This window comes from Peromyscus eremicus, chromosome 15 (genome assembly GCF_949786415.1).
Source record: "Peromyscus eremicus chromosome 15, PerEre_H2_v1, whole genome shotgun sequence".
NCBI lineage: Eukaryota > Metazoa > Chordata > Mammalia > Rodentia > Cricetidae > Peromyscus > Peromyscus eremicus.
In genome coordinates, this window is record NC_081431.1 from 24,330,243 (window position 1) to 24,351,090 (window position 20,848).

Sequence of the window (20,848 nt, forward strand, 5' to 3'; positions counted from 1 at the left end):
TGCCTTCTCATTGGTTGTAAACCCAACCACATGACCGCCTCGTCACGGCCTGTCTGTATAGGCCTCCAGGTTTTCCTTGCTTGGTATTGAGATTAAAGGCATGTGTGTCCAATAATGGCTGTATCCCTGAACACACAGAGACTTACCCAGCTCTGCATACCAAGTGCTGGGATTACAAGTATACACCACCACTGCCCTGCTTTCCTATGGCTTGCTAATAGCTCTGACCCCCGGGCAACTTTATTTATTAACATACAAATAACATTTTAATACAAATAAAATATCACCATATTTCCCCTTTTCTATTTTAATAAAAAGGAAAAAAGAAAAAGCTTATAACTAACATAAGAAAAACTATATACAAAAGTACAATAACTATATACAATATATAAGTAATAAATACCTAAACAATGTCTAGTTCATTTGTATTTGACAAATTCAGAGAAAATAATTCCATTATCTATTCTGTTGTATCTAATTCACTTTCTATCCTAATTAATCGTCAACTATAACTAACTAATCTTCAACTCCCTCAGAGACCCAAGAAGGAAATAGTATTAGCTAACAAAAAAAATAAAAACAGGAAGTATATGCAAGCAACTTCCAAAAACTTGTGAGTTGACAGAAACAGCCAGCTGCCTGGACAATCATCTGAGGTTTCTCCGCAGTGTTGGGGCATCATCTTCAGCCTATAGGCTTAGTGTATCTGACAGACTCATTTGTGAAGTAGAATGTACACAAGGTCAACAGTTCAACCTCACATTGGGTGAGAGCAGTCTAAATACCAGAAATACCTGAATTCCACTAGTTTCATGTCATGATTCAGGATTTTAAATTCTGGAAATTGTTGATGTTTTTTTAATTCAGCTGTCCATTCTTCTTGGCTATGTGTGTATGTGGCTTCATTTCAGCATCCCGTTCTTCTCCACATCCCTCTATTAAATGCCATTCTTCTGTTGAGAGGTGTGAGCTTAATTACTCTTCAAGAATAACTGTTTCAGCTACCTCCCCATTGCACATCAGAAGCCATCGGCCCACTGCCTGTTCAGCTGCCTTCGAAGAAAAGGGCACTGTACCTTTCCTGGATTATGAAGGCCACTTCAGGGATGGTGCCATATTGTCCTGGCCTCAGAAGATGCCTTTTGATAAAGCCATAACCACACTTGTTTTGACAAGAATCAGTAGTCCTTTGTTTCGTGTCTTGTCTGTCCTGTTCGTCAGCAGTTGATTCGAGGATACTTTATTGTCCAGTGGCTAACTTTTGCTACAATGAAAGTTAACTCCAATTACAGTTTTTTCAATGCCCATATTTTCTCTGAAGTAGATTGGTACTGTCAGGAGCCGACATGTCTCATAGTCATAACAAAAAAGAAAAATTTTCTAAGTTATTAAAACATTTTAAATGCCATATTCTGTAGATCTCTGAAGGGTTTGAAGATAACCTGTCTATCTAAAATATATCTACTCAATCTTGAAAACATACCTAATATAACTACAAGTTCTATTATAATGTCTAACTACTAACTTTCATTTCTTTATATCCTAATAGTTGGTAATAACATTCAAGGATTAGAAAATTGCATTACATTGTTAAATGAACGGTACAATTAGAAATATACATATAGCATTTTCTAATAATATCAATTTCAATATATATAATTTGTATACAATATAAAACAATCCAATCCAATGTAAAGTATTTACATTTTTTCTTTCTTTCTTTCTCTCTTTTTTTTTAAATAAGAACCTTAAATCTAATCTCCTTTGCTTAGCCCTTTTCCTCACCCTTTACAACAACTTGTAACCAACCCCCCTAATCAATGAAAATTATCCCAGACCCAAAACCCATTAAAAGACCTAAAAGACCAAAAAAACCAACCACCCCACACCACCTCTTTAGGAATGTGGGCGTCGTATTCTTGAATTTGCTTCCTGCTGGGTATGGGCGAAGTTATCTTTATCCTGAAAGAAAAATTTTAGGTTAATTGTCAAATTCTAGGAAAGGTAACTATATCCTTCGTTATCCAGTCTGTGTATAATGCCAAAGTTCAGGGTTTATCTCAAATCCTTATTCAAGTAGTCTTTGAGACTGGATCATCTCAGCTAGCGCTCTCAGAATTGCTCTGAGCACTTTGTAGTTCAAAGCTGATCTGTAGATGATGTTTGTCAGCTTAGTGATGTTATTATTGTCCACGTGGAATTGTTGTTGTTGTGGGGCCCCATCTTCTTCCTGGAGACTTCAGTTGATGTTAGGCCTGACCGTGATTTCCTGCAAAAAATTGATAAGAGACTCGAACACAAAGACTATATATGTGGCTTTTTAGAATTAGTTAGTATTCTATATGACCATTCATATCTTAACAAAGTTTAAAATGTATATATATCTATATATATTAATCTTGTAAATTTTGATATAAATTTCATACTTTAAGAAAAGTTTAAAGAATCAGAATAGAATCAAAGAGTTAAGATTAGTAATAGAATAGTCCCTTAATTAATTTGGCTTTTCTCCTGTCCCATAGCAGAAGATGGCTCTTTCCCTCTGGCATGATACAGGGAGTTTGCATTTTCCTTTTAACAACATGCTTGAGTTTAAAGAAGGAGCGAGCCATTCTCCAACTCCAAAGTCAGCTTTAAATTTTAATTGAACTGGGACTATTAGAAGTTAAATAGTGTTAAATCTTTAAAGAAAAGCAGAAACAAACATTTAGGAAGACATAAAATTTTTTAGATAACATACCCATCGCCATTTCACTCTGTTTCTTAGGATAGACGATTTGTCCCTTTTCTTCAGTTGTCTCATTTGTCCAGTGTTCTTCAAATTCCTTAACCTTCATTCTCCTAAAAGACAAAAACAAAAACCTTTCCCCAAGGTTTTTTGGGGATGTTCCTTTTGGGCAAGTTACTATCTGATTAAATGAAAAGATATATGTTACTGGTGTAAGTTTAAATTGGATGTTCATGATAGTTGATGAACTATCACCTCCTCTAATTAAGAGGTCTCTCTTGTTCAAATCGAACCTTTATCAATTTTGATGGTACCCACAGCTTATCTTCTCCTGTAGAAATAAAAGCAAAACCTCGTCCCCAATGTAATACATATCCTGGTTTCCATTCTGAGGTCAGCACATCCTTAAAGTATATAGGTTGATTTAATTCTGTAGTTTTTTCTATTATCCAATGTCTCTCTGCAGCTGTTGTTCCTTTCTCATTGGCATTGAGAAAATTCAAAGTTAATAGAGCATTATGTAGTCTATTTCTGGGGGTTTTTGTTACTCCTTTCTGTTTATTTAGCATATCCTTTAGAGTTCTGTTTGATCTTTCTATAACTGCTTGACCTGTAGGATTATGTGGTATACCTGTAATATGGTTTATATTATAATAAGCAAAAAACTGTTTCATTTTAACAGAGACATATGATGGAGCATTATCAGTTTTGATTTGTGCAGGTATACCCATAATGGCCATAACTTCTAGCAAATGAGTGATTACAGAATCATTTGCCATACATCCAACAGCACGTATTTTCAATTTTTTTTTTAGATTTATTTTTTAAAGTATTTTGCCTGCGTGTATGTATGTATACCACATGTGTGCCTGGTACCCAAGGTAGTCAGAAGAGGGTGTTAGAGCTCCTGCAACTGGAGTTACAGACTGTTGTTAATTGCTGTATGGGTTTTGGGATTCAAACCTGGGTCCTCTGTGAGAGCGGCTAGTGAACTTGACCACTAAGCCATCTCTCCAGCCATGCCACCTGAGTATTTAGTGTAAGGTGACACAAGTTCCCTGATCTCACACCTGCAGCCACTAACAGGTTGGAGTGACTGTTAGGAGGAGCATGGGAGGGTCCTCATTTATTTTATTTTAACCCAGATGTTAAACTCTTTGAAGGCAACTGTCTGGCTTCTAGAAAGGGCAGGTTTTGTTGAGTGAATGAGCTCTTTTAGGAGGTATTTCATCAGCAAGCACAAGGAAGCTTTATGGACTTCAGAAATTCAAGCAACATCCTTAATTTAAAAAAAAAAAAATCTTAATGGTGTGTGTCCCATAGTCCTGCTAGGGATCTCTGGGAGTTTGGCCGTGAAGCTCTTCTCAGGCTGTGTGGGGAATACATTCCACAAGGACCGAGCGGGTGGAGCAGCCCCAGTTTCTGTTTTCAGCCATTGTTTGTCATTTTCACAGCTGACTGGACTCTGGAATGTTGCATTTACTCAATTATGCCTGTTTTTTTTATTTCATATATAACTTACAATATGGGCAGCTCTTATCCTAAAAACCCAACAATCTAACAAAAAAAAATCTTTGATTTTTATAAAATGTTAATGACGTTTATAAAACAAATAAGAGCAAGAGGTTTCTCTACACTAGACTTTATCCCTGGACATTAGCATCTCCTCTGCTTTCTTACTTTTCCTCAGCAGATCAGGCATGGCATCTACCCATCAGAGCATTTTATAACTTGCTTTTAATTTTCTAAAATGCTGCTTGGCTTCTTGCCAACAGAGATATACACCAAGATTTAGTCTCACGAGCATTACTATTTCCTTTACCTGAAAGAAATAGAACAGACAGCAACAACTAACAATGTTAAAGAAAATGTTATTCCTGCCACCTGTTGAACTCAGTAAGGAAGACTTTACTCAATGATGGCGGTGGCAAGAGATCAAGGGACCTTGATGAGGAGGTCTTGCAGTTTGGGAAAAGGGATTAGGAATGTACAGCCTAGGGGAAGAGTGTTCAGGAGGCATCAGTAACTGGAAAATTACTAAGAAGAAGCATGAGAGCCAAGAGGGATTCTTGCTAGACAGACTCAGCAGAATTCTTGGACTCAGTAGAATTCTTACTGAAGGCTAGCCAGGGTTGGTTGGGTATTTTGAATGATCAACTATCATGTTGTGCATTAGTAAGATTCTTGCTCAAACTGAATTCTACAAAAGCAGAAAAGAAGAGGCTCAAAGGAACCTGATTAACAGAAAGGAGAGAGGCTGACCAACCTGCTAAGAAGAATAATTCTTTGGGGCTCAAAGACCAAAACTGTCTCCACATTGAGAGAGATGTCTATATGCCACTTTATATTAACTCAAAAATTATTTCTCTTAAGGAAGCGACATTGTTATAAATCACAAGTGAGGGTTTTTATAAATTTACAGAGTATGTATCAAGATTCATAGAAATAGGATAGTATTTTCTAATTTATTTGACTTCTATGCAGATCAAAAACATTCCATAATCCTAGATCATCTATTTGAGAGAAGGTTAGTAGCCAGGGTGCTCCTATTTTTTGGTATGGGGTATCAGAGTAGTGCTTTAATTTACTCAGTAGCGACCTCTTCTAGCTTCAGTCAGTGGCCTCCAGGACCTGAGTGCCTTGAAAACTGTTTCCTCAGTGCTTTGTTAGGTTGGTTTCCAGAAGTTTTCCAGAAAACGGGAAAATTCTTTCTCATTCTTTTCCAGAATGAGTGTTTTCTGGTTATTTCATCTGCAGGAGTGAATGCTGGAAATGCTCAAGTGGGTTCCAGCCATTAGTCAGACTAAGACATCCACCAGCTGTTTCTTTGCCTGAACGTGCTATCTACGTTAACTGATGACTTTTAAGACACAAAGCAAAACAAAACAAAACACCTGCAGATTATCCAAGATAAATAGAGTGTTTTAAAAATATTAAAAGAAAAATCATAAATGACTTAATACTAAACTATATTTTACTTAAGAATGGGACTGGGGGACTGGATTAGCCATCTCAGATCTTGGCATGTGATTTTTTGAATTTAATGACTATTTAATGGCTTTGTTTGTTTGTTAAGATAAGGATTCAATATTTAGTCTAGGGCGGCCTGAAACTCTTGACTCTCCTGTCCCAGCCTCTGAGATGCTAGAATTACAGGCACACATCCAGCTTGCCTTGCCTTTTGTCAGTGAGACTTGCTCGCAAGAAGGAAACATGTTGTAAAACAGTAAGGGACACAGTGAAGTGTTTATCTAAATTGTTCTATTATCAATAAAGACTCAGGAGTCAGATATTGGGGTAAAAACCTGACAGATAAAAGAAGCTATAGAGGACCAGCGAGCTATCCTTCTTCCACAATTCCCAGATCAAAGAGACTGAGAAAAATCCAAGTCCCTCCCTTCTCCTTCCTGTGCGTCTTCTCTCCATATTCCTGGCTTCTCAGTGGCTAATTTCATACAGCTAGCCGCTGACTCTGCCCCCTAAATCAAAGTTAACTTTATTAACACAGTGTTACAGTGCAGTCAAATATTGCACAACAACATAGGGACCCAGACATCTTTCTGAAGACCCATTTGCTTGGTTCTACTTATGTAAACTTGTCCAATTGTTGTAAGGAGCTGAGGAATTAAACACATGTGGGTACTCGAAGACCCTGAATTTTTAAAGCATGTTTAAATTTAATTCAGATTGGGGATTTCTGACATATCAATGGGGGAAAAAGAGATTCAGAATAGCAAATAATGTTATAGACACTGACTTGTGAAACTGGCCTCTACCCTGTGCTTAATCATACTTCTCCAAAGAGGAAGAAATTGTCCAATTAAAAACTGAATCTGGAGTTGGGAAATAGCTCGCTCAGTAAAATGCTTGCCATTCAGTGTGAAGACCTAGGTTACATCCTTAGAACACACATTTAAAAAGTTGAGCATGATGGCGCATGCACATCTGGGTAAGTGGATACGGGAAGGATGCCTGAGGCTCACTGGACAGCTAGCTTAGACAGTGAGAGATGCTGTCTCAAAAGTAAAGGTAGACAGTTCCTGAAGAACAACACCTGAGTTTATCCTTTGGCCTCCATATGCATGAGCACATACACCTGCTCACATATATGTACATACGTACACAAACATGCACATGATATGCACATATATACATATACAAAAACTGAATCTCTAAGATACATATTTGAGGTGGCTTTCATTTCTGCCTAGCACAGTTCTCTGAGTAGTCACTTCAGTGTACACCCTCTTTATGTCAGCTTCCTTCGAGGTTATTTCTACACATTCATGTATTCCAATAAATGCTGATAAGTGAATCTCTTCTGTGTACAGTAAGGATTCAGCAGTGACAAAAATGCCTGTCCCCAGGGAGCTGACTTAGTGTGATTCCTCCTAGGAGTGTGTCTCTGTGAAATTAAGCCCACTGAGATGTTTCTAAGAAACCAGTTTTCACAGTTTCCTAGTCCTCTCAGAGCTTTGCACCTTAATGCTGATCAATCACTATGTAATCTTGTCTCTGCTGTTACCCTATCTCCAGCTAACATTTTGCCAGGATAGTTTTGGCCTTTGCAGTCTCCTTGACTTTCTAAATTCTTCTGGTCTCAGAGTTTCTTTCACTGTGCTCTTCATTTTTTCTCATACAGGCTATGTCTTGTAGGTCTATGTTTGGGTTCATTTCCCTTTGTTCAGTCACAACAAAGCTAATTATCTTGCCACTACTGAAATGGATTCTGTATCCAAATATAAAGACAGTATCTGGTGTGGTCTTGTCCTTTTTGGCAAGTGTTTCCTAAATTTCTGATCTGAGTACTGCTGCCTTCTGTGATAAGAGAGCCCATCAGTGACAGCTCTCTCCTCTGAAGGAGGTGGCTGGTCATGAACTTTCTAGTACAGATATTTACTGTGTCATTTCATGGTAATGGCAGATCCTCAAGCACCAAGGGAAAAAGGAGCCCAATACATGCTATGGTTCTGCTTTATGATTAAAAAATATGCCAGGGTTTTTGATAAGCTGGGAATAATTGGTGTTACTAGGCCTCGTTATCTTTTAAGAGTCTACCATGATCTGGAATGCTTTATCTTGTAGTAGCTGAGCCTGCCCAACACAGTAGACAGAAATGTTACACAGACCATCTTGACATTCTGGAAAGAATATGTAATTCCCATTCATTTTTTTATTTTAATGCAAGTGAAGGAGGCTGGGCATGGTGAATCATGCCTTTAATCCCAGCACTCAGGAGGCCAAAGCAAGCAGAGCTCTATGAGTTCAAGGGTAGCCTCATCTACACAGTGAATTCCAGGCTAGCCAAGGTTACATAGTAAGACCCTGTCTCAAAACTAGTAAGACCCTGTCTCAAAACTAGACAGACAGACAGACAGAAACAAACAAGGGAAGGACTGTAATTTCATTCTTCTCCCCATCATTATGATCACAGAGGTTTAACCTATAATCTGCCTTTGGGTAGTTAATCTGTGGGTCTGGGTTTTACAGTGAAGGGCTTCTGAACATTAGTATAGCTGTTAATATAGGAGAAGAAAAGGAATTGACACATTATTCACCCATTAGACTCAAGTTTAAAACAACAACAACAGTTTTTTAAGGGGGTTGGGGATTGACATCATCAGAAGAACCACCTGAATGAGACATGTTGGAACTCTCCTCTTTTGGTTCTGGGTACCTACCATGCAGTTTAATCAGGATATCCTCTGATGGTGATTCTATTACTGAAAATGATTTTTTTAATCATAAATAATTCTTGATTTTTCTAATTTGCAGGATAAAAAATATTCCTAACCTGATAGAATAGTTTTAAGAACGGCTTCTGTAGCCTCACTGTCTAGGTCAAGATCTACTTTGTCATTTTCCAGCTGAGTAGCCAGGCACTTGATGTCTGTGTTTTAGTTACTTTGTCTCATAAATGGGAACAATAACAGCAATAATCATAATTATATCTGATTTAAGAGTTTGATATGAGGATTAGATGATCAGTGTTTTATACATAGAAGTATTTATTAAGTAGATCATCAACAGTTATATTTCTGGAAATTTAATGTATAGTAAGCCCATGTGAAAGTGCTATATATTAAAATGTAATAATGAAGCTTAGACTAATATAGTAACAATCAGGGTTTGTTTGTTTGATTTGCTTGTACTTAGTAATACCATTCAGTTATCATGACCACTAAAGGTATTGAGGGTCCAGTGGACTTTATATCGTCACTATTTTAGGCCCACATACATGTTTTATGATGTCATTTCAAATCTAACAGGACAGAACTCTTTCCTGTCAAAATCTCCATTGTCTAGTGTCCATAAAACCTACACTATTTAACAATTTCTAGTTTTGTTACAATTGAATGTGTGATATCCCCCTCAACTTTTTCTCTGCCTCTGATCACTTTCAATCCTAAAACCTTCCCATCAGAGAAACTTTGTAATTTCTTCCGGCGAAGGGCATTTGTGACAGTTGCTGGGAACTCTTTGTCCCTCCATGTGCTCTCACATCTCCAGATCTGTGATGTTGGAAGTGCCATCTCTGTCACCGTCTGCAGTGTGACAGTTATTGATCAGTGTTCTTCCCAGTTGGTGAGGGAGAGCTTCCCGTCTCACTAGCCTTCTCCCCTTTCCTTTTTCCCCATTCCAGCTTTCGTCAGCCATTCCTTAAAGAAGCCTAACTTCCTTTCTTTACTAACATAAAGTAAGCATTGGCGTTCCCATGGAAGGTTTCTTAGAAGTTGATACTCAAAGTAGGGTTTATATTATTAGAGTTGGATTATGTAGAGAATCTGAGTGGGTCAAAATAGCAGAAAAGGGTTTCCCCTTAAGCAAAAGTAAGAATACTAGCAATGTGTGGTATGTTGAAGTGCCCAAAACCAGACGTGTGTCTCCATTAGAGATGTTCCGGCATAGTAGAGTTAGCTTATGGAAGTGAGAAGCCCCCCAGAGAGGTGACATCACAGCATGTCTTTATAGTCACTGTGCTTCTGTGTTTTCCAGTCTGTTTTCTGTTGTCCCCAGATTCAGGTACAGAGATTAGTAGCATAGCCTGGCACCAGCCAAACTTGCACAGAACAAACTGCTTCATTGGGATTGGTGTCTAATTTTAGATGAAAATCTGTCTTTGGTGATGGAGAGGTGGTTCAGCCACCTCTTTGAGCACTGGCTGCCCTTTCATAGGACATAGGTTCAGTTCTTAGCACCCACATTGGCAGCTCCACAGCTCCATAACTACAGTTCCAGGGGATCAGACACCTTCTCCTGGTCTCTGCAGTCACCAGGTCCGGCCACAAATGGTACACAGACATACAGGTAAACACTCATGCACATAAGTAACAAGTCAGTACATCTATCTTATGTATACTTCTTTACAAAGCACTAGTCAAGCCTTGTCACTTTTAAAAATTAAACTTTATGTAAATTTTTGGATATTTAGTTCTGTTTTTTGTGTTAGTCATCTCTCAACAAATAGCCCCTTGGCAGACTGCTTAATTCAGCTATTGTGTGTTTATAAGCTGTTCAGAATTCCACGTTGCCTGGAATTTTTCCACCCTCTGTTCAGACACCTTTCCTGGCTTCCCCAACCCTTCTGAGCATTCAGAAACACATTCCGGTGCTCGTGCATGCAGCATTTCATCTCTTTTCCTTTTTATTTGCCTGATGGATTTTAAATGTAAAATATTCGGTTTATGCATTTTACCAGACTTGGATTGCTGTTCTGTCTCATTCTGTATGCTTCAAAAGTCCCAGCACACAAGGTGAATATTTTTTGAAAATGTGGTGGTTTCCATGTATCTATTGGTAGAAGCATAAACCCAGAACACCTTCACTTTAGTGTGACTCCTTTTGGGTTCTCTTTTTCCAGATAGGCATGACTTTCCTTCCCTCCCTCCCTCCCTCCCTCCCTCCCTCCCTCCCTCCCTCCCTCCCTCCCTCCCTCCCTCCCTCCCTCCCTCCCTTCCTTCTTTCTTTCTTTCTTTCTTTCTTTCTTTCTTTCTTTCTTTCTTTCTTTCTTTCTTTCTTTGTATACATTTGGAGAGGGGGAACGGTTTATGAGTCTTTTTACATAACTTGGTTCTCAACTCCTCAACCTAATGTTTATCATGTTTCCTCTCCTCAGGAGACCCATGACTTTCACTGAGCAGAGCCCTCCACATTAACAGTGAGGACATCATCTTTAAAATGTGTGCTCTGTCCCAGCTGTTCACATTCTGACCCCATTTCTCTCTAAGGTCCCTTCCTCTCCTGCTCTCCAAGGCTAACCCAAGTCTTCAGACCCTCTCTCAGGGCCTGCTTTGATCATTTTATTCACACCGAGTAGCAAATTGTTGGCATCAGTTGAAGGTGCTGTCCTTTCCAGAGGTGCTCACCTGGTAACAGAGTGCAGAGTCTTAAAAGAGTAGCAGGGGCCTCATCTGCTGTTCCTGCTGTGGTGCAGCTCCCGCTGTGGTGCAGCTCCTGCTGTTCTGGGTGCTCGGTATGTAAACAGATGCCCACAGCCCAGCACCATGGGGACCTAGGCAAGATCAAGTTCCCCTGAACCAGCCATGGTGACCCACACCTGAAATCTCAGCATTGGAAAGGGTGAGGCAGGTGAATTGCCTGGTCCACAGGATGACTGTTTTACAGTTACCGTGAGCCTCTTTCTCAATGTGTCCTCCCTTAGTTGCAGCAATCCAGACATCAGTCATGGTGAGACTGCCTCATTTACTGTCTGATTGGGTTCTGTGAAACCCAAAGATCTGTTTTATAGGATCTCCCAGAGCAGACCAGCGCTGCTATCGTCTCTAATCTTTAGAGATGTTGGGAACTTTGTGACTCCTAATGGCATATCGTAAACAAAGTATGCAGGGCTGGCAGTGTAGCTCAGTGGTGGAGGCCCTGCATTCAGCCCCAGCATTGCAAGAATGTATCTAGCACGTCTTGCAGAAGGGTTTCCTCCATTCCACTGCCTTCGCTTACTGTCTAGATCTCGTATGGTCTTCTAGCATTGCTCTTGCTTACCATGGCCTAGCACTCGTCACCATCAGGGGGAGGGAATGAAGAACAGAAGATAGTTTAAAGGCTCTAGTCTCGAGCCACCCTGAGCCTTCTGGTTGGGTTTAAGGTAACAGTGCCGTCTCAGCCATAGCTAGGAGCTCCTAGGTTTGGAATCCAATTGCAGCTTTAGTTTTCCTTCAGAGCCTGTATTTCTAGGTCTTTCATCCCCTCTTGATATTTAAAGCATTAGAGAACTCTAGTTATCAATTTAAACTACAGCAGGTATGTGAATCTAATGTCTTCTGCAGGTGGTTGAAACTATATTAGAGAGCCTAGTCCTGATCTTAAACTGTCATCTGGATTCTGAGTTAATCCCTCCCCCCCCCCAAAAAAAAAACCACCAGTAAAAATTAGTAATATGTATTTCATGTCTCTGGCATGTGTTTCCCATTATTTGGTCTTCTGTGCTACAGCGTGTGTGTGTGTGTGTGTGTGTGTGTGTGTGTGTGTGTGTGTGTGTATTCATATACAGAGACACACACACAGTGACTATACTTCCAAAAGGAAATGGCTGGTGTGGCGCCTTGAAATCCGAACTTGGTCACATGTTCTGAATGAAATGATTCCAAATACATTAGCAGAATGTCTTTCTTCCATCTTCTACTTTCTGGAAAATAGTTCAATGTGAAACACTAGCCAACTTCTAGACATTTAAATTTAGTTGTATAAAGATAAATAATTTGAAAGCCATTGCATGGAGTCATGACTTGGAAAATTGGTGTTAAGCTGCTATAGCAATGGCCTTAAAGAAGAGGTTAGTGTACAGCAGCAGCCAGATGTTCTTCATCTCTGGTATGGCTGAAAAGAAAATTAGCTTCAATTATAATTGAAGAGACTTAGAAGAGTTGTAAAGGAAACTTATCACCAATGAGAATGTTTCAGGCAATGACTAACCTATCAAGGCACAGGGATTATTTTCCCTTGGATTTAAAATAGAAGGAATGTATTGCATACTATAAAATGAATAGGTTATTAGATTTATCTAGTGTTTTTTTTTAATTTTTCTTTTTTAATTTTTAAGAATTTAATAGGCTGTTTTCCAAAACACACAATTTTTTTATACAATATCAGAGAACACGTAGACTCTCTGAAGTGTGTGTATTAGATCCCCTTTGAAAACATCCCACACTAGATAGATGTCTCGAGCTGCCCCACCTTCCGATGTGACAAGCTTTATGGCTCACTATCCCCAAACATAACAGTGGAGTCTGAAGATCAAATGTCAAGCTTTGGGTTTTCTTCCAAAATGCTCGACATATCTAGTGTAAAAGTTTAAGAAAGGATAATGGGATAGGAAGGATCTTATTTCTAATCTGATCTCTTTTTCACTAAAAAGTATTCAAATTTAAAAATTACTGTTTGGCTTTGTATGATCATAATAGAAAGGTAGTATGAGACTAGCCTATCCTGAAAACACAGCTCCAGATTCACAGATGAAAATGCAAAATCAGATGCCACGTTTACTACTGAACAGTCTTCCAAATTTTCAGAGCTTCTGGTGTAGTGTCGTGATTATTCAGCTGGGATTGAGAAATATTATGTGTTTATAATTCTCTCATCATTTCATTTACTACAAGTTGGAAAATGACCACCCAGGATTACAAATGAGGGAGTAATTTGGCTGTCCCTGAAGTGAAAAAAACTTTCATCCTCTTAGGAAGTATGGAGGGAGTATAGTATGTATCTGGGTATTTCAAATTCATGATAATGGAGGCTGCAGAGATGAGCCAGATTGAAGCGGAGGGGGGGTGGGGTGGGGGGGTGGAGCTTAGTTCTTACAGACAGTAGTGGTATCTGTAAGGAGCACAAAGCTATATAGAATCCTGCTTGATACATATTCAGGGTAACTCTACCATAAATTTAAAGATTGGTTTTCATCATTCACACACACACACACACACACACACACACATACATACATACACACACACACACACACACACACACACACACACACAAAAGCAAGTATCAGATAAGGGGTGGATCCTCTGGAGTTGGAGTTCATGTGATTGTGAGCCACCTGACCACTGTGGGATATTTTGATCATATTCCAACACTCCCAAGACTGTCAATAAAGTTTACTTTATGATTAGGGCTTGAAGTATATCATTCCATGCTTTCTTGGCTTTTAGGGTATCTGACAACAAGAAATCTGATGTTATTCTGTTATGTCTCATTTGTGTGTGAATCTACATTTTCCCTTACACCTTTTAATATTATTTCTTAACTTTGCACTTTTGACATCTGTAGTAGTTAGTGTTGTCAACTTGACAGAATCTAGAATAACTGGGAGATGGGCCTTTGGACATGGCTATGGGAGGTTTCTTGATTGCTTTAATAGAGGTGGGGTGATACACTCACTCTATTGGATGGGGCTGTTCCCTGGATGGGATCCTGTGAAAATGGAGAACAGGAGCTGAGCAGCAGTACGCATTCATCTCTGTCCTGTTCTTTCCTGTGGATGCCTCAGGCTTCTGCCATCTTGGCTTCCTCTCCCTGGTGGACATACCTTGAACTGTGAGCCAGAATAACTCTTCCTTTCTTAAATTTCCTTTGTCGGGGTATTTCATCACAGCAACAGAAAAACTAAGACATCTTAACTATGATATATATGTCATGGAAAGGTTATCTGGTCATAGCTCTTTGGGGCTCTAAATGCTCATGTATTTGGATGTCCATTTCCTTCTATGGGCTTGGATATTTTCTGCTGTAGTTTAATCGAGTAAATAGCCTTTGCCCTCAGGCTTTAACTACCTGCTTCTGCCCATGGGTTCCTAGTTTTGGTCTTCTGAAGACATCCCAGCATTCTTGTGAGTTTGGGTCATGCTCACTGTATATATCACTTGTGTCCCCAGTAAGGTTTAATGGCAGTAGTACTAGGGTACCTGTTGGGGAACATGTAATTTGTAGTTTTTTGGACTTGAGGGTATGAGTATGGAAGTAGTGAAATGGGGAGGGGCAAAGGAGCAGTAAAGTAAGAATGAGAAACAGACAATGGGGTTTAAGGGCTGAGACGTAGTAAAGAAACTATCGTGAAGTGAGCAGTCCAGAAGCCTTCCCAGGGGAGGTACAAGTTAACCACAAGTGAGCAACTAAAGCATAAAGTGTAAACAATTCTTCAAATACGGAATACAGTGAAATGGGAGGTAGAAGGGCGTAGTGTTTCTCCCTCCACTTGAGCTGTCTTGTGTATCGGTCTCTGGGAGGAAAAGACAGGACACACTGGCACCCCAGGCCAGCTGTAGATAGCTCTGCTAGAGACTGATAATCCTGACCCCCCTTGAAGTGTAGTGACTGCCCACACCCCGTTGCCTGTCTAACCCTGTGTCTACTCCACAGATAACGTGATCAATGGGCAGGACTATGAAGTGATGATGCAGATTGACTGTCAGGTGATGGACACCAGGATCCTCCACATCAAAAGCTCCTCTGTTCCTCCTTATCTCCGAGATCATCAGAGGAACCAAACCAACACCTTCTTTGGTTCCCCTCCAGCAGCCACGGAGACGACCCATGTTGTCAGCACCATCCCTGAGTCATTACAGTAGTCCCCAGGCTACACTGGAGAGCAAGGGGTGGGCTGCCAGTCAGAAGGGCCGGTGAGCAGTGCTGCCCTCTGCTCCCTGCTAGTGGAGAACTGCCTCGTGCTGTGACTGACTCAGGGAAAGAGAACCAGTGCTGATTTTCACCTCCTACCCGCCTGTGCGGAACGTGCTGGAGAGCCTTCCTCGTGGCGGCAGCCCGTGTGGAAGTGTTGCCCGGTGTTGGTTACTCTGTTGTGTCTCTCTTCATTGCTTTTCCTATTGGATGTGTCTTGTTCTTAGTCACCTCCCTTCAGATAAGGCCCCCTTCCTCTCTTGTCCACTGCACTTCCTGGCCCAGTAAAGCGATTTTTCTTTAAAGTTTTAGAACACACGTTCATGTGGTTTCCACCAATTGGCTTTCTCTCTCCTTTAATTCAGATCCATTCTGAATCTCATACTTGAGAAAACACATTTCAAAAATCTGAACAGCCAAAAACATCCCACAGAGAGTCAAAACAGTTTGGGGTTTTGGGTAAAGGGATCATCCCCAGTTGGTAAAGTTTATTTTTACTTGTGATTTGTGGTTCAGCCCTGAACAAATAACTGTTGTGGGGTCAGAGAGTGAGCCACACACCGGAGAGAAGGGGAGGGAAGGCCAGTTGTGGGTGTAGGAAGAGGCGGTGACTCCATTCACACGTGTGTTTAAACACGGGTTCCGACAGCAGCAGTGTGAGTTTAGAGCCCCGGCTGCCGATTCTGCCAGTCTGCACAGATCCTTAGGGACCTCAGGGCAAATGCTTCCTTCCCATTGTGAGTCCTCAGCCCAGGACACACTTCTGTGAAACCAGACTCAGCCAAGGAACGTGGAGGTGACCTCAGATTTAAGCAAGACTAGAGAGATTTCCCCTAAGGACTGGCAGTGCCCTCAGCCAGCATGGATTCCCACTGAGAGGCCACACCAAAAACTTGCACTTTCTCCAGTGGAAAGATGATAAAGAAAGTAGCTCTCTTAGTCCATAGTGGGAGAAAGAAAGAAAAGAAGGAAGAGAGGGAGGGAGGAAGGAAGGAAAGAAAGGGGAAAGAAAACGAAAAAGCTGTGGCTGGGCATATGCCTTTAATCCTAGCACCACTCAGAGGCAGGGCAGGTTCTGAGTTTGAGATCAGCCTGGTCTACATACCAAGTTCCGGGACAGCCAAAGCTATATAGAGAAACCATCTCAAAAAATAAATAAAAAGCAGAAGTTATGTTCTTATACATTTTCTTGTATTTTGCCTGCTTCCTTTACCATAGCAAGCAGCTAAATTGATACTGTACTGTACAGTGGTAGATTCACAGAAATGGCTGTCAGGCAGGGCTCCAGTCGCTCCCCGTGTGCCGCCTTCCTTCTGAAGAGAGTAGTCCTTCAGAGCTTTTTCATAGAATCTCCCCAGCTGGCTTGCAAGCCTTTGTCAGGCGGTCCCACTGCAGTCCACACAGCCCTCGGGGGTTGTGTGCGGTCAGGTCGTTTTCTGCCGGTGACCGACCCCATTATGCCTGGCTCCTCATCAACGACATTCTGGACGTTGTTGCTGTCCCCCAAGCTAGCCAGATGCTCCTGGGGCAGGGCCGCCTTTGTTGTGTTACCTGGGAATCTGGAGTTCCAATAGTGTTTTCCTCTTTTCCCACAATGCAAACTGCTGGAATTCAGTGCCACAGTCCATCCTGATCGGCTCTTGGGTGATTTTCAGACAAGACCTGTTTTCCCTGGGGACTGATCTTCTAATGAGTACCAAGGAATAGATAGCAGATGCATGGAATACTTTTAGGGGTATCCATTTGCGAGGAAAATGGGATACCCTGTGGCCCTGTTCCTCTCTGCCCAGGAAGTAGCCAGCAAGAGGGTGTGGCCGTGGCTGTAGGCCTCAGCAGCATAGTCATTCCTGCTGCTGATCTGCTGGAAGACACCGATAGTGTCTGATGTGATTCCACTGGTACCTCTCCCTCTCGCTGCTCTGCACAAGAAGAAACCATCTGGGGCCTCTTGTCTTCGGCATCATTGCTCTGTTGTGTTCATTCTACCAATTCCTCAGACCACAGGCCTCAGTAGTCACGCCTCTCCTGCAGGTGACATTGGGGATGATGGTTGGGAGGAAGGCACAGCCAAAGAGCAGGCAGATGTTAAGGTGGCCACAGCGCAGGTCAGGGAGCCCAGGAGCTGGGAAGGGCTGTTCCTTGTAGTCTGGAGCTTTGCCAACTCTGCCCTCGCTAGCCCTCCAGGTCTTCTCCTTCCCTCTCCTAAGTCCATCTTGTGGGCTGAGGAATGGGATCCTCCTCGGGTAGTTTCAGGAAACAAGGGAAAGGCACTTGATGGGTACACAGACGTATCCTGCTGTTTAAATTGCTGAAAGAGCTATCATCTGTGGGTACAGTAGTTTTTATCTTAATGTCTGCGTGTAGCACGGGGCCCATTGGAAAGGGAAAGCTGCTGTAATGGGAGCAAATTAAGCAGACATTCAGGTTTCATTTTCTATTTTGGTGAGATTGCCTTTTGGGGTATATAGCCTGGAAATATAGGAGCTATCTTTGTACATAATATATATTTTTAACTTATTAAGTTCTGAAATGTGATTTTTTGCAAGATTATGAAAAAAGTAAATAAATTTGAGCTAGAGAAATGGCTCAGTGGGTAACAAACAGCACTTCTTCTTGCCCTTCCAGAAGACCCAGGGTCAGTTCACAGCCATCTGTAACTCCAGTTCCAGGGCGATCCTATGCCTCTTCCTACCTCTGTAGGCACTAGACACACATACATGGTGTACATTTACATATGCAGGCAAAACACTGATCCACACAAAAAATAAAAATGAGTAAATCTGCTGTTTTATTTAGCTACATTCCCAAAGGAAGCACTCCACCTGTTACTAGACGGTTTTGTGCCTAGGCTGTCGGTACTGTGATGTTGGAAAGTGATGATGGAGGCTGACAGGGTGGCCTTTCATCTCTTTGCAAGTCCCCAGCTTTTAAATTCAGTGGAAGCAAGCGGATGTTTCCTCCTGTTAACTACTGGGTCAGAACTGCTGCTCCCTGAGGTTAGCTCCTAAAACAGCTCCCTTAGAGTGTGATGTGAGCCCGCTTTCAGTTAGGAGGCGATGAGAAAGATGTCTGTGAGACAGATGTCATTCTTACCATGCTTTAGTACAGCGGCTTCATCATGGACTAGTGGGTAGAGTGTGTTTTTTAAAATTCCAAGTCCCATGGTTATAGGTTCATAACATCTTCTAATTTCTTCCTTATGAAGTAGCATAAAGCTGGCACCTTTTTGCCTTTTGTGTTAGTAAGAAGTAGACCCTGGGCTGGTGAGATGGCTCAGTTGTTGAGACTTCTTGCTGCTTTTCCAGAGGTCCCAAGTTCCATTCCCAGCGCCCAGATCACAGCTCATGGCTCCCAGACTGCCTGTAACTCCAGCTCCTGGAGATCCATTGCCCTCTTCTGGGTCTCCATAGACATCTGCGCACACATGGCATACACACACACACACACACACACACACACACACACACACACACACACACATTAATAATGAAGCAGACAAGGATGTACTTGAAAGTGACAATATCATGTGATTCATTCCTAAAATTTCCCAAAAAAACTGTTGCCTACAAACAGAGAAGGAACTTGCGATTCAAACTGACTTTTCTCTCATGTTTAAAGAGACACTACTGTCCTGGTTCAATCTCTGTCCTGGACAGATATTCCCCGGTGGTCACAGTAGCAAGAGGCTATTAGACATGACTGCTGTAACTAGAAAATTTGACCCGGGAGAACTCCCACAATTTCACAACTGTGAGGCTGTATTTTAGTCTTGCCATTTTCTTGTAAAATATGACAGAAATGTACTACAGGAACAAAACTGAGGATTGTGTTTAACTTCCTCCCACACTGAAAACTTCCAGTCTACCTTCTGCTTCCATAGAAGCAGCCACTTGAACTACAGAGTCAGGGTCTGATCCCATAGCCCCACTTTGGTCTAACTCATGGAAGTGCCTACCTATGACAGCATTCTTCCCACCTCAACCTGAGGGGCTGACTGCTTCCTTCAGCAGGTACACAGACCTGTATGTCCAAGTGAGACAGTCTCATGCTGTAGCTCCGTCACAGTGATCAACCTCCCAAGCACTCTGCATAATGCCATAATTGGTAGAAGGATATTGCCACCTTACAGACCCCATTTCTTCACCACATGTTCTTTTTATCAGTTGTAGGCATTTTAAATTACATAAGTAATGATTTTTTTCCTGCTAATATGAACATAATATGTCATAATTTTAACCAAAAAAAAAAAAAAAAGCCTAGAAGGACGATAATGAAAAGAAGAGATTGTCTTTCCCACCCTAATAGCACTTGGAGGGAGACATTCTTCCCTGTCCCACTACAGGAATTATGGGTGATTTTTTAATTAACTACCTATGAAGATATCACCAGAGTCCAAAAGAAACTATGCACATAGAAGAAATACAGTTTTCTCCTGCCTAAGAAAATTCTATTAGTATTCTATTAGCTTATATTTTTAATAACTAAGCTTAAAACATAGTTTATTTTGGATATTACTAGAACTTTCAGCAATGATTAATATCTGTCAGGTATGTATAGAATCTATGAAAAAAAAAGAATGATAAGCCTGTGTGATTAGGAAATATACCGAGTCATGTCATGGCTAGCTAGTGTCACAAAATGACCCTGTGTTCCACTAACTTTAAGCATTACAGATTTAGTGCATGAAAAGATTTCCTTGTATTGGGTTCAAGAACTAAACAGTAAATAAGTCATTTGTCAAGGTCAACAGATACCACACTGGTGTGTTCTTTGTCCTCAGTCAACTTGGTGACAGGTTAAATAAGCCAGGAAGTATGGCATGTCCCCAGCATGCTAACCCCAGACTGGCCTAGCAGACTGACTCCACAGCAAGTGTGTATCGATCGAACTGTCTTAATTCTCAACTCTAGCTTCTGAGCAGTGGCCAGGATTCAGGAGATGATGAACGCTACAAAGCACTGTCTCTGAGATTCTAGACTCCCCCGCCCCCCATTGTGGTAATAAGGTTCAGCTAAGGCCAGTAGCACGGTAACCCTGATCATGTAAGAATGTGTGGGAGATGGGTATGTAGCTCAGATGGAAGAGTCCTTGCTTAGAATGCCTGACACCATGAGTTCCTTCACCAGTACCACATAAACCAGGCATGGTGGAGTATGCTTAGAATCCTAGCACTTGGGAGGTGGAGGTTGGAAGATCAAGAGTTCAAGGTCAACCTGGGCTATTTGAGATCATGTCTCACCGTGTGTTTAAGAAATGCAGGAAAGATGTACTGTTCTCTCCTTTAATAATTATGTTCATTTACAATAAATAATGGCAACAGACTATTTCATACTCTCCAGTCTTTATAATGCAATACCTGTTCTTTCTCTAAAATACAAATAAAGAGTTTTAAAACTTGCATTGTCTGTCTGTGAAAGACAAACCAAACGAATCTCAATATTAAGTGGCTAGTAATGGGAATGGAAGCCTAAAGAGGTTTTGTGGTCT

General features: G+C 41.1%; 1 protein-coding gene across 2 annotated transcripts in view; it reads left to right on the forward strand.

Moving 5' to 3' along the window:
- The window catches only part of Atf6 (activating transcription factor 6), a 169,386-nt gene extending 148,625 nt beyond the window's left edge, over positions 1–20,761 (forward strand). For both annotated transcript variants that reach the window (XM_059280171.1, XM_059280170.1), the window contains exon 17: positions 15,104–20,761. In XM_059280171.1, the coding sequence (XP_059136154.1) occupies positions 15,104–15,312 (209 nt within the window). In that variant the 3' untranslated portion in view covers positions 15,313–20,761. The remainder of the gene's footprint in view (positions 1–15,103) is intronic.
- Positions 20,762–20,848: the final 87 nt, after the last annotated feature.